The sequence below is a fragment of the Montipora foliosa genome, chromosome 4 (assembly GCF_036669935.1).
Source record: "Montipora foliosa isolate CH-2021 chromosome 4, ASM3666993v2, whole genome shotgun sequence".
NCBI classification, from domain to species: domain Eukaryota; kingdom Metazoa; phylum Cnidaria; class Anthozoa; order Scleractinia; family Acroporidae; genus Montipora; species Montipora foliosa.
In genome coordinates this window covers 17,482,837-17,495,336 of record NC_090872.1, presented here as the reverse complement: position 1 = coordinate 17,495,336, position 12,500 = coordinate 17,482,837, and the positions used below count along the sequence as shown (strand labels likewise).

At 39.3% G+C, this 12,500-nt stretch overlaps 1 protein-coding gene across 2 annotated transcripts in view; it reads right to left on the bottom strand.

The window, feature by feature from the left end:
• LOC138000091 (sodium-coupled monocarboxylate transporter 1-like) overlaps positions 1–12,500 on the bottom strand; it is a 30,254-nt gene that overhangs the window by 2,242 nt on the left and 15,512 nt on the right. For both annotated transcript variants that reach the window (XM_068846248.1, XM_068846247.1), the window contains exons 9-13: positions 7,283–7,466; positions 4,960–5,207; positions 3,536–3,636; positions 3,119–3,255; positions 1–719 (exon numbers count right to left, since the gene is read on the bottom strand). The exon at positions 1–719 is cut by the window's left edge and continues 2,242 nt beyond it. In XM_068846248.1, coding sequence (XP_068702349.1) covers positions 654–719; positions 3,119–3,255; positions 3,536–3,636; positions 4,960–5,207; positions 7,283–7,466 — 736 coding nt within the window. In that variant the 3' untranslated portion in view covers positions 1–653. The remainder of the gene's footprint in view (positions 720–3,118; positions 3,256–3,535; positions 3,637–4,959; positions 5,208–7,282; positions 7,467–12,500) is intronic.

Here is a 12,500-nt window from a genome sequence, read left to right as displayed (position 1 = left end):
TGTGTACTAATGGAGAACAAAATAATTAAACTTGCTGTCTCTTTGAGAAATGAACTAAGAACTAAGCAAATAACTTGCTGTCTCTGAGAAATGAACTAAGATCAAACTACTATGCACATTTGAGCCTGACGTTTGCCATTTGCCATAATTGTGTTGCTAAATCTCTGTAATAAGCTCATTCTTGGAAAAACAACTAGTGAAATTCATGGACCATTTAAAATGAAGGAAAAAAAGCCACAGGTTCTTTAAAGCAAGACAGGTCCAATAACATGGGAAAGGCAAAGTAGCACAAAGTTCTCTTATAAGAATAATTTTTGGTGGTAATGTTAATGCATTAGTACATTCATACATGTAAACACATAATGACAGAAAAGCAAAATCATTAATGATCTTTTCAGTTTATTTAGTCTTGCTGTGAATCCAGGATTTTCAGTGTAGTTATTGACAAACAGCACATTCTGTACAACGTATGAATTTTTATATATTACTCATACCAACTTTCTAAAAATGAAATTAAAGTAAAAAATTGAAATACCAAAGCTGGATAAATACATGTAGAGTGTGAGATCTCCATGAAACGCATGCGAGGGTTCTCCCAAGTTGCGTAATTGCATTACTGTTTGTCTACATAATAATCTTTTGATCCCATTAAGTTAGTTTTGTTTCACTTCATCCCTGTCATCTTTTTCATCTTTGTTTGAAATAAATGGGCAGCTTTCCTGAAAGATAAAGGAACTTGTCAATGAAGCTCAGGTTAAATTATTTTTTTGGAAATAATTACGGTCAAGAGGCTATAACATCTTGATTATTCTTGATTTGCAGAAAACAGAGAATCAAGAAATTGTTTGCCTTAAGAAATGACATCATCTAATTATTATTTGCCCAATGAATCAATAACTGTTTTCAATAAATACGATAGTTTTCAACAATAAATACATGTCATCACCGGCCGGGAGGTCAGTATAGGAAAAAACTGTGCCCGTGGTCGAGTACAGGCCACACTCAAGACTGAGGTGTACATGGACCGACCTAGGCCGGTGAATAACGTTTTTATTTATTTTTTGCCATTTTTAAAGGGTACATGGAAGGAGAAACTTCTGGGGAAAAACTGGAAAAGTCATAATTTTATTTTAAACATCTCAACAAAAGTGTGATAAAATAGATGGGGATTTTTCTACATTTTGTGACGTTTCGCTTTCAAAAGTTCAGTGCAAAATGTCACGTCACAACAATGACAATGTCAGTGCTGCATCTGCGAGTAAAATTCAACTGCATCTGAGTAAAATTCAACAAAAACACCAGGAAGAAGGGGGCTAACACTTGGGACAGACAAATACTTTAATGAAAATTCAAGCATATCTCGAAAAAGAAGCTTCATACCTTCTGGGACTTTGCAATGGCAGTCATGAAATAGTGCATAGTTTTTATTTCCTTCAAAATTTGGCATGACTATTCCAGGGGGTGAAGGGCACCATAGCTGAAACAACCAAAACCTTTACAAAAATGCTAACCTTAGGCCTAGTGTTTAGGCCTAAGGTTAGCATTTTTGTAAAGGTTTGGTTTTCAGCTATGGTACCCTTCACCCGCTAATCCCAACCCCAGAATAGTCATCCCATTCAAAATTGCATGGGGGTCGCAATCAAATTCTCCTTTTTTTTGTTGGCGTGAAATTGAAATGTAGTAAACTGTTGAATTTTCACAGTTCAATACAGGGTTCAATATCCTGAGATTATGAAAACCATGGTTTTCCACGACATCAAAAGAAATATTTCGCAGCACACTCAACTGGGAAAATAGCTCATCAAGTGTCACTCGCTTACAAGACTGACGGCTCTACTGACCTAAACCAAAGCTGGCTCTTCAATTCATTGGTCAGGATGGTATCAGAATCAAACAAGGGTTGAAAGCTAGAATAAATACCATTTCCCAGGTCAAGTGGCTGCTGACACTGAATGTTCTCCATTCCGCAAACATAACTGGTCACGTTCTCGAGATGATAGACAGAAGGCATAACCACAGATTCAGAATGAACAGAAATGGATTGTTTCAACTCTACTGCTGTATAAAAAAGCTAACAGTAAATACACATCAAGTAAAGCTATGACCCTTGCAGTTATGGACGCAATTTTAGCAACTGCTTAGAGAAGCCTGAAAAATTCAGGACTTCAACGGGGTTTGAACCTGTGACCTCGCAATACCGGTGCGACGCTCTAACCAACTGAGCTATGAAGCCATTGATGTTGGGAGTTCAAACCCCATTGAAGTCCTGAAATTTTCAGGTTTCTCTACGCAATTGCTAAAGTTGCGTCCATAACTGCGAGGATCATAGCTTTACTTGATTTCACATCCGCAGTTCAGTTTATTATGATTCATTTCATAATTATATCACTTTGTTCAGTAAACACGCATTACCGAAAAGAGAGTTCATCTTTCAAAGTCAAATCGCCATGTGAACAAAAACATCCTTGCATGTCACGCATGCTCGTAACGGCTTTCGAATAATTAACAGATTTCTTTTCTGGGGCAATCATGGAAAGGCCAAAAGCACCAAAGATCAAAGGTAACTGCAATTTTCTATTGGACGCGAAAGTATCACTTGACGCACATCAATCCTCAACGTTCCCCTCGACAAACATTGACGGTCTTAGGAAAACAAAAGTCGCTGTTCCTTTGGACCAGTCATTATTAAGCTCTTATTGTTCACGGTGTCTTTCAAGGAGTTCCTCCTGACCACACCTTGTACGAGACCCGAGTCCTATTGTACAATGAAATTGACCTTGCAACTTTGTGCAAAACCAGTTGAAAATAAAAAAACCATGACATCTGAAATGTGAAAAAAACTATAAAGAAAAAGAAGTATGCTTTATTGTTTCATTTGGTTCACAACAGGATCAAAAAGGAAATGGGAAGTAAAATGTATATGTAATGGGCACACCAAGGGAGAAATTTAAGCTACAGGAAAGTACAGTGTAATAGGGAGGTGTCACCCCAGAAGCCTATCCCTTTCCTCCAATAGTTTTTTCTTCCTCTGCCAAATTATTTGCCCTATTTAGTGTCGTGTAAAGAACTGTAAAAGGAAATGGTGGAAATGGAAAACTGACATCTACTGAATTTTTACCTCTGTGGACTTCCTATGTTTTTGGAAGAACGTATTAATATCAGGAACTTTTCTTTTTTTACATATTCTCCACCAGGCCTTTAACTTGGAGTAGTCAAACAACAAGCTATGGTGAATTGTCTCATTGACATGATTTGCTGAAAAATAAAAGGGACAGAAATTAACACATCATGTTATTCAGTATCTGAAGTCCATGTTGGAAAAATATGAGCTCAGGGGTGTTGAGTACTATCTGTGGGTTGCAGGCAGCACTTTTTTTCCCAATTAGCACCAACGTACATGTAGGCCAAAGGGAGGTGAATAAAAGTGCTCAGAACATGAAAAAGCAAGGCAATGAAGATAAAGTGATTCTTAACACATTGATTCTGCCCAGCTACAGATGTACATAAACAAAAGTAAATGCAATATAGTACTTACTAAAAATAAAACTAGCAAAGTATCCAGTGACATAGGTAATAATGAAGCTAAGAAGTCCATACCAAAAGAACGAAATTGCATACACAGAATGAGATGAAACACTGTGGATGGAACATGAAAGTTATATCAATAATACGATGTACAATGTTTTGCACTGCAAAACAAAAAAACAAAGAACTAATATACCAAGTGACATTTGTGTGGTTTTATGGAATAAAGTGATTCCTGAAGGCCACACTTGAAAGCAATGGGATTTTCAGTATTAATAACAACTTTATTTGGCAATGGGTGTTGGCAGTTCAAATTGATGAACTAAAAATAATCGTCATATGTACCCGTAGCCAACCCCCACTAAATCAAATCAAGCTAATTTAATGTTTTTCTTTAATCTGCAACTTGGAATAAGATGATAATTAAATGATAATAATATTATGTATGTCAATAACATAAACAATAGGCTTATAACAATAACAGTGCGGCCCAGGGGTTATGGCACTTGCTTGGGGATCTGGGGAACCCCTTTTCAAGACACATTTTGACTACTGGTTGAATTTGTCCCTGGTAGTCCCTGGCTCACCCTCTCACAGCTGCACTTGTAAATAGCCAACTAGCTTGCCTCAGGCTAGTTGGGAAATTCTTAACAGTTGTTGTTGAATGTTCTGTTCTGTTGTGTTTGTGTTTCATTGGCCCTGAAAAGCCCCTATGGGAAGAATTGTATGTATTTCTATTATCAGGGGTATGAATAAAGTTGGCGGCATGTTGTGAGGGAGTAACCAACTGTATTAACAAGGGGCCTAACGGTTCCTTTCTCTAGGGGTGTCTGTGGGCATACCATTTTTAAAAGAACGCTCCCTAATGCTACAATTCAAAAGCAACATTGATGATCATGTTTAGACGTTGCCATTGTCCAAATTGGTTTCAATCGTAGGCTTGAAAGAGTCTGACTTTAAAAATAAAAATAATTATTGTTTCAACTTGGAGAAAAAAGTAGCCAACTTTTCAGAGTGAAGTAGTCAACGCTTTCTCTTAACTGTCAGTACATACTGACTATTGTATAATGATTCCTGGACCATACTGCAAGACTCCTGCTGTTTTGCAAAGTTTTGGTAACAAAATATTACAAATGGCATAGATAATTTATCTCTATTTTAAAAAGGACTAAATTAGCACAGATGAACCTATGTCTGATGGATATAACTACATGTAGGGCCTGTTGTTTACTTTGTAGTATGCATACATGAGGAATTTCTTGGATTGAGGTTCTACACATGGTTGCTGACATGGTCCACAAATTTTACAGCAAAAAAGGGCAAGAATGAAAAGTATAGTTCATACCAGACCTACAATTAAAGAGGTAAATCATGAAGTCAACATTTCACTGAAACCATTGTCCTGGAATACACACAAAGATTTTGAAAACTTACTTTCTTGAGGGATGAAGTAGTGTCATATTGCCATTTGTTAAATTCCTGGGACAACCAGATATTGACATGGGCAGTGTGGGATAGTTGGGTGGATTAACAAGTGCACCAATAGCGATCCATGTCACTGCAGTAAAGCCAGTAACAAGTCCAATCCATACACCCTTTGCACTAGCCCGTCTTGTTAAAATTCCCAGAGAAAACAGAGCTAACATTGGGCCTCCTGTAGTCCCAAACATAGTTGAACTCATCTGAAAAGAATTTGCCAGAAATTTGTTTAAAATATTCAAATGTGCAGGGCCATCTCAACACAGCAAAACATCTGCTGGATAAGAGGTGTTCACATTGTCTTGCTGCATGGCAAATTCACAAAATCTTCAGGAAAAACTGTTCATTTTTCAAAGTCACAATGAACAAAATTATGTGATTTTTGCATGGCCAGGCACAATTTGGCAAATTTCCGGCTGTGAAAAGACAATTATTGTAAGAAGGATATGTTGTGGATCACAGTAGCCCTAGTTTAATTTTTTAAGCAAGGTTATTATTTATGTTCCATTGTCTCAGACTTATTAAACTGGTTAGGAAAAATAATAATACAGTGTAATTTTATATTATAATTATTATAATGTGTCTCAAATCACAGCAATATCATGCTGGAAGTTCTGGCGCAAGCTGCAACAAGCAGCCTCAGCAATCCAAAACTTGTCTCAGGATCCGGGCTGAGCCCAACAGCACGGTCTTCTGCATTGTGTGGGTCTGAAGGCCAACATGGATATCCTCTAGGTATTTTTCCAGTCTGTCTGTATAGGTCCCCAATGCTCCTATAACAATTGGTGTAATGGTTAACAGCTTCCAGAGGGTTTTGACTTCAAAGGCTAGATCACGATATTTGTTGACGTTTTCCTCCTCTTTCAGTCTGATTCTGCAGTCACCGGGGCATGCTACACTGTATGTCAATGATTTGGTAGTCCTGCTGGTCTTCTCGACAACCACAATGTCTGGTTTATTGTGGGGTAATTTCTTATCTGTCTGGATGGTAAAATCCCACAATATCTTGACGTCTGAGCTTTCCACCACTGGTTCTGGAACGTGCTCATACCACTTATCACTACATTCAACTCTGTAATGCTTGCACAGGTCCCAATGGACCCCTTTGGCCATGTTATCATGTTGGCGCTTACTAAGCAAATGATTTACTGTCTCATCGTTTTTCTTGCATAGTCTACAGCTAGGGTCGTTCTTAGTTCTATCTATCTTCGTCTTCATATTATTATTATTGGAGACTTTACTGAAATATCTTCAAATGATTTTACAACCTTTGCAGCCCTGTAGGCCTGGGCAATGGTGCTCATGTTACTATCCTATAAAACTTTATGACTATGGTCAATCTAACAAATTACGGTGTAATATTGTAAAACTTACATATGCATATTATAGTTAAAAACATAAAAGTAGCAAAATTCATAGAATGATCCTTATAAACGATAAAAAAGAAAAAGAAATTTAAAAAAATGCAAATACCGGTAAGACACTATTATATACATCTTCATCATCCATAAATGCCTTTAACCAAAATCAGTTTATGAGAGAAAACTTTTTACTATTTCACAGTTTTGAGAGATGATCCACTTTTGTGAGCGTTCAATAGTTGTCTTTGCTAAGTTGTTATCCAATATGCTGGTAAGTTCTTCTTCAAGATCCTTGTAGTAAACTGCGAGAAAATCAAGGACTACTGTAATGAGCTTTACTTTATGATCTGGGTATAAGTTCTTAATACCTAGTTTTAAATCTATATATTTATCTTTCTTGTGTTTAGTTCTCATGGTCATTTTTCCTGGGTTGCATGTTTTTCCTTCTATGATGATCCATTCTTTATTCTTTTTGTCCAAAACACTGATATCCGGTCTATTTGCGCCATTCATTGGACATTTTTCCAATTTCCCACAACATCTTTGCCTCGTTATTCTCTTGGCTTGTTTGCGGATAAGATTGCTTGTACCACGGGTCAGAATACTCAGATTCTTCAAATTTCTATCTTTCCAGTAAAGCATGGTAAACGGGGCGTAGCATTCTGTCGTGTCGTGCTTTATACAGTGACTGTGCTATGTGAGAACAGCCACACAGAACGGGTGATACTGTCTCCTGATCTTTAAAACAGAGTCGGCAGGACAAGTCGTTATTATTATTATTATTATTATTATTATTATTAAACCACGGAAAATTCAATTTAGACTATGCAATTTATATGAGAAATTATCTAAAATGAAATATTTTTCATTTAATTGTGTGATCCTTTCCTTGTCTTAAGTGTACACATAGGTCTAACCTGCAATATCATATCACCAAGTTTTGAGATTGAGAAAGCCAGCATAAGAGAAACGACTCCATAGACAAAAACTAGCATCTTAGATACCAGTGTTTCCCTCTCAGGTGGAATGTGAGTTACCACTAAAGGAATAAAATCCTCCACTGTAACTGCTGCCAGGGCATTGAGTCCAGATGCTACAGTGCTGGCAACAACAACAACAAAAATGCAAATTAATTTTTATGTAATATATCAACAAGTGCGAGTGTTTCATCATAGGTTCCAAACACCTAGAAACTGAATTGTTTCGAGGCATTTGGAACCTATGCTGAAACACGAAGCACAAGTTTTTGATACCACCTCTAATTTTTTAATTCTGCTTCCTTTGCTAATTGTGATGTAAACATTATCGTAAACAGTGGAAAATGAGTTAATAAAAATGCTGTTCTTTGGTTTAATTTCTTTAATTTGTTTTCATGCATAAATCTTGATATCCAATGAGGAATCAGATGAAAACAACGTGTGGTCATTCCACAATCTTACAATTAAGCTTGTAATAAATTTGATATTGTAACCTGTTCTTTTTACTAGGGGTGTTACGAAAACTAACATCCTCAAAAACTACTTAAGACCTAAGACCCGGAGGTCTTACACGTAGCTTTTGTAGTATGAAAACTAAGACCCCTTGTAAACAGTGGAAACAAGGGGAAAGAAACTCAGGAAAACTTACCACTAGTCACAGATTTGGGCGCTGGGTGTAGTGTCTCCTTACAGACACAACGCCATAACATGCTTGAATGTTGTGTGACAGAAAGAAAACAGTGACATGAGGCGATGTTTACATATTGGCATGGAAACTAAAGATAAGATTTTTTGGAATAACGAGAAACTCAATGACATTCAGTTAACCCTTTGGTTGTAACCAGTAAAAATGTGATACACAAATCATTTTGTCAGTACACATTTGTTATTCTACTTACTGCCAGTACTATATCAAAACAAGTCCACAAGCCGTAAGTCACGCAAACAATAAAGGGGTGCCGCAAATGGTCAATCTTATTATTGTTTGTTTGTTTGCTATTTTATTTGTTTGAGCAGGTTAAAGTTATGGCAGCTATTCAGCTGATGTGGACCTGCTATACCCACCCACCCATATACACACACAGGACAGCCACAACACCGGGAATTTCATCCCCTACTCTTCTCGAATAGTGTGTGGGTTCTTTAACATCCCACAGGGAACTAATGAACATGGAAGTTATTTGTGAGACGGGACCTCCAGCTTATTGTCCTTATCCGAGAAGACTTGAAAGTCAAACCATTTGCGGATGTAATTACAAAGGCAGCACTTTCTCCTCAGTTATTTAAAGACCCTGAGTGTTGGTCCGGCTGGAGTCGAACTCACGACCTCCCGAGTGGCAGTCCGGTGCTCAACCAACTGAGCCACCGGTGCGCGGTGGCCCTATCATGCCTGATAGGGGAATAGTTTTTCATGTAGGACATAAATGATTTTCTGAAATTTCTACATGTTTGCCTCACTGACATGCTTACTACTTAGTCCCATTTCAGTGAGGATACCAAGTAATGTCTACAGGGGAGGGAAGACTGGCAGGGGGTTTTCTAGTTTTTAATTTATAACAGAATTATTAAGGTTGTTATAGTTTCTGTTTATACTGATTTCAATGTTTCTTATAAAATAATAATAGCGCAATGTACATGTACCCCCAACCCCTAATAGATGATATTTCATATCCTCACCGTAATCAGATGAGAAATAAGCTTGAGAGTGAGGCAATAGCCTGCGTAGCAAGCGTTCCCGTTCCACAGAAGAACAGAAGAGCTTCGAAATGATTTTCCACAAACTGGCCGCGCAAAAGTTGGGGCAAGAGATTTGCCCCAACTTTCGCGCAGCCAGTTTGCGGAAAATGGTTTCGAAGCTCTTCTGTGGAACGGGAATGCTTGCAACCCAGGCTAGTGAGGCAAATGCGGAGAAACTTACAGAAAATCTCTTATGACCTGAAGAGTTATCCAATTTTAAGACACAGGAGGAAACTAAGTCAATCAACAACTGACATGTTTTATTCCTTCTCTCCCCAGTTCCTATTGCGCACGCCCTACACAGTCCAAAGTTCATGCTAACACAACATCTCCCCTTTTCAAGGTCACAAACAACTTAAGGTTCTCATCTCAGACAGCAAACAAAAATAAGAAACAACGACTAGATCTTGTCTGAGATGTAAAATGACCATTATAACAATATCTGAATCATGCAAGTCCTAAACTCTCCTTCAACCTATGCGAAGGCTTGGTCAGTCTCTTTTGCCTTGAGGATATACAGGGTGAGGGAAGGGACTTCACAGGAGTAGGTGGCTTGTCTACAGACATAGGTTCCTTGCTACTGGGCATCTCCGGCTTGTCTCCAGGAACTGGTGTGATGTGTGATTGATTCCATCTCACTGTGCCTCTACCTGTCTGTTCCTGCGTTGTTCCCGTCATTAATGTACACCTGGGTGCCGGGTTGCAGTGGCTCTAGCGGAACAGCTCTGTGACACTGGTTGAAGTTGGTCCTCAATTTGTCCTTGCTTTCTGCTTCTTTTTGACGCAACTTGTCGACGTCAAGCCAACTTGGGGCCAAATTTGTATGAAAAGTTGGAATGGTGGTTCTGATTTTCCGTCCCATGAGTAGCTCTGCTGGCGAGTGTCCACAAGCAAGTGGGGTAGATCTGTATGCTAACAGTCCCTTGGTTGGGTCTTTCTCTTTCTTCAGAAGAGACTTGGTAGTCTTCACTGCTCGTTCAACTTCGCCGTTTTCCTGTGGAAAACCTAACCCTAACCCTGACTTCCTCTGGAATGCCGCGTTGTGCAAAGATCGCCTTGAGCGCTCTGATAACTTCAGATGATTTGGTTGTCTTATTCATTGCTGCTACCTCTACATAGTCAGATAAATAATCAATAACCTCAGGGGTGATGGGATAACAATTCTTGATGATTTTAACAGTACTCCTTGAACTACACTTAGCTCTCCTCTGTCTGACCAATACGGTTTCAGTGCGTCATGAGGATGAAACTTGTCCGGCCAGCCCCCAATGCAATAATCTTTAATCTCCTTACAAATGGGGTCTTCATCTTGAGCCCCCTTGATTTGTAGTAACTTGATGTCTTACACAGGGAGTGAGTCAAGTACACTGTCGAGATATATGTTCATCTCTTGTTCCTTTATTGTGGTCTCACACTCAGAACTGCTTGTCTGGATTCTAGAGAGTGCGTCCGCCACATACATTTCCTTTGCAGGCACATGGATGACTTCTTTCAAGTGGAAACACATGAGGCGCATCCGAAGACGCTGTATCCGAGGAGGGATGTCATTCAGTGCACGCCTTGTAAGGAGCGGCACCAGTGGCTTGTGGTCCGTTTCTGCAATGATGGATTTACCCACGATGTAGTCACTGCATCGCTCACATGCCCAGGTCAAGGCAAGGGCCTCTTTTTCAATTTGTGCATATCTACACTCCACTGGGGTGCTCTGGATATGAATACCACTGGTCTCCAGCTTTTGAAGGAGGACCCCACCCAGTCCAAAAGATGATGCATCAGCAGAAATCTTCATTTCTCTGTTGGGATCATATAATGCTAGGACTGGTGCTTTTGTTAAGCTAGACTTGATTTCTTGGAAGGCTTTCTCTTGTGGCGGTCCCCAGATCCACTAGCTCTCTTTCTGCATCAGGTCACAAAGAGGTTTTGTCTTGTCAACTAAGTGCTCTGCGAACTTGCCCATATGGTTCACCATACCAAGGAATATATGCACGTCATGAATGTTGCTTGGTGCTGGAAGGCTAACAATAGCTGTTATTTTGTCTGGATCTGCTTCAATTCCGTTACCACTGACCATGTTTCCAAGAAACTTGAAAATGCACTTGATGACATTGTATGTCACGCCTGCTGCTGACAGGCGGTCTAAAACTGCTTTCAATCTTCTGTAATGGATCTCATGGGTATTAGGGTACTCTTCTTCCATTTTTCCCAGACCAGTAAACAGCCTTGGATATTCGTGCATTACTTTTGCCTTGTAGTCATCACTGGTTACCTCACACACCCTGCTTATGAGTTTCAGGTTGGCTGCTGCATTCCTGCCCAAGAGTGGTCGGGCCAGATCCTCTACAACGTAAACATCTTCTTCAATGGACTTAAGTTCATTGGTAAGACGAGCTCTGAACACTCCCTTACAGTTCATTTGGTTTGCATGGGCCTAATAGAACCCTTGTGGTAGGTTGTAACCGTGCTTGGCTCAATTCGAGATAATTGTGGCGTGGAATCACTGTTATGCCAGCACCACTATCAAGCTTGAATAGCAATGGTTTTCCATTCACCGATATCGTGGCAGTCCACGGTGTCTTGCTATTGATTTGCACTTCGTCTATCTCTACTATTTCATCGAGGAAAAAGGATTCTTCAGTCTCAACTTCAAAAACAGTTTCAGATTTTGGATTTGCTGAACTCTTGCATGCTTGTGCCCAGTGTCCTATCTTCTGACATTTTCTGCACTTAGAAAGACGGGCTGGACAGACTTTGGGTGTGGGTTTCCCAAGCACCTTGAACATTTCGAAAGCTTGTTGTTTGAACTTGAGTTTTGGCTTGAATTGGGTTTTGCCGGCGAGTTTTTGGTAGGAAATTTCTCTTTTTTCTTGATTCTTCCTTTAGCAATACTGTCAACTTCCACTGATTTTGATTTAAATCCACCATCAAGTATGCTTTGTTGGTGCTTTACCAATTCACGTTGTCTTGCCAGGTTTGTAACTTTTTCTAAAGTTAACTTTGGATCGAGTTGTAACCTTTCCGATAGGTCGTGATTTTGTAGTCCCACGACTATGCGGTCTCGGATCAATTCGTCTTTCAATGCACCAAAATTGCAGTACCTTCCAAGGCCATACAAATCTGTGATGAAGCTGCCAACAGATTCCCCGTCTCGCTGGATTCTCGAATTGAATTTTGCTCGCTCGAAGATTACGTTTCTTTTCACAATGAAGTGGTTCTCAAATTTGCCTTTTACCTGATTGTAATCATTTTCTTCTTCAGTTGTGAGCTCAAATGAAAGGAAAATGTCATGAGCTTGATCACCCATTGCATAAATTAAAGTGTTTACTTGGTTTTCACCGCTTCGCTTTTCGAGGCCGGTGGCTTTGCGAAAGCGTTCAAATCGTTGAATCCATTTCGGCCAGTCCTCCGGCTTGAATGAAAATTT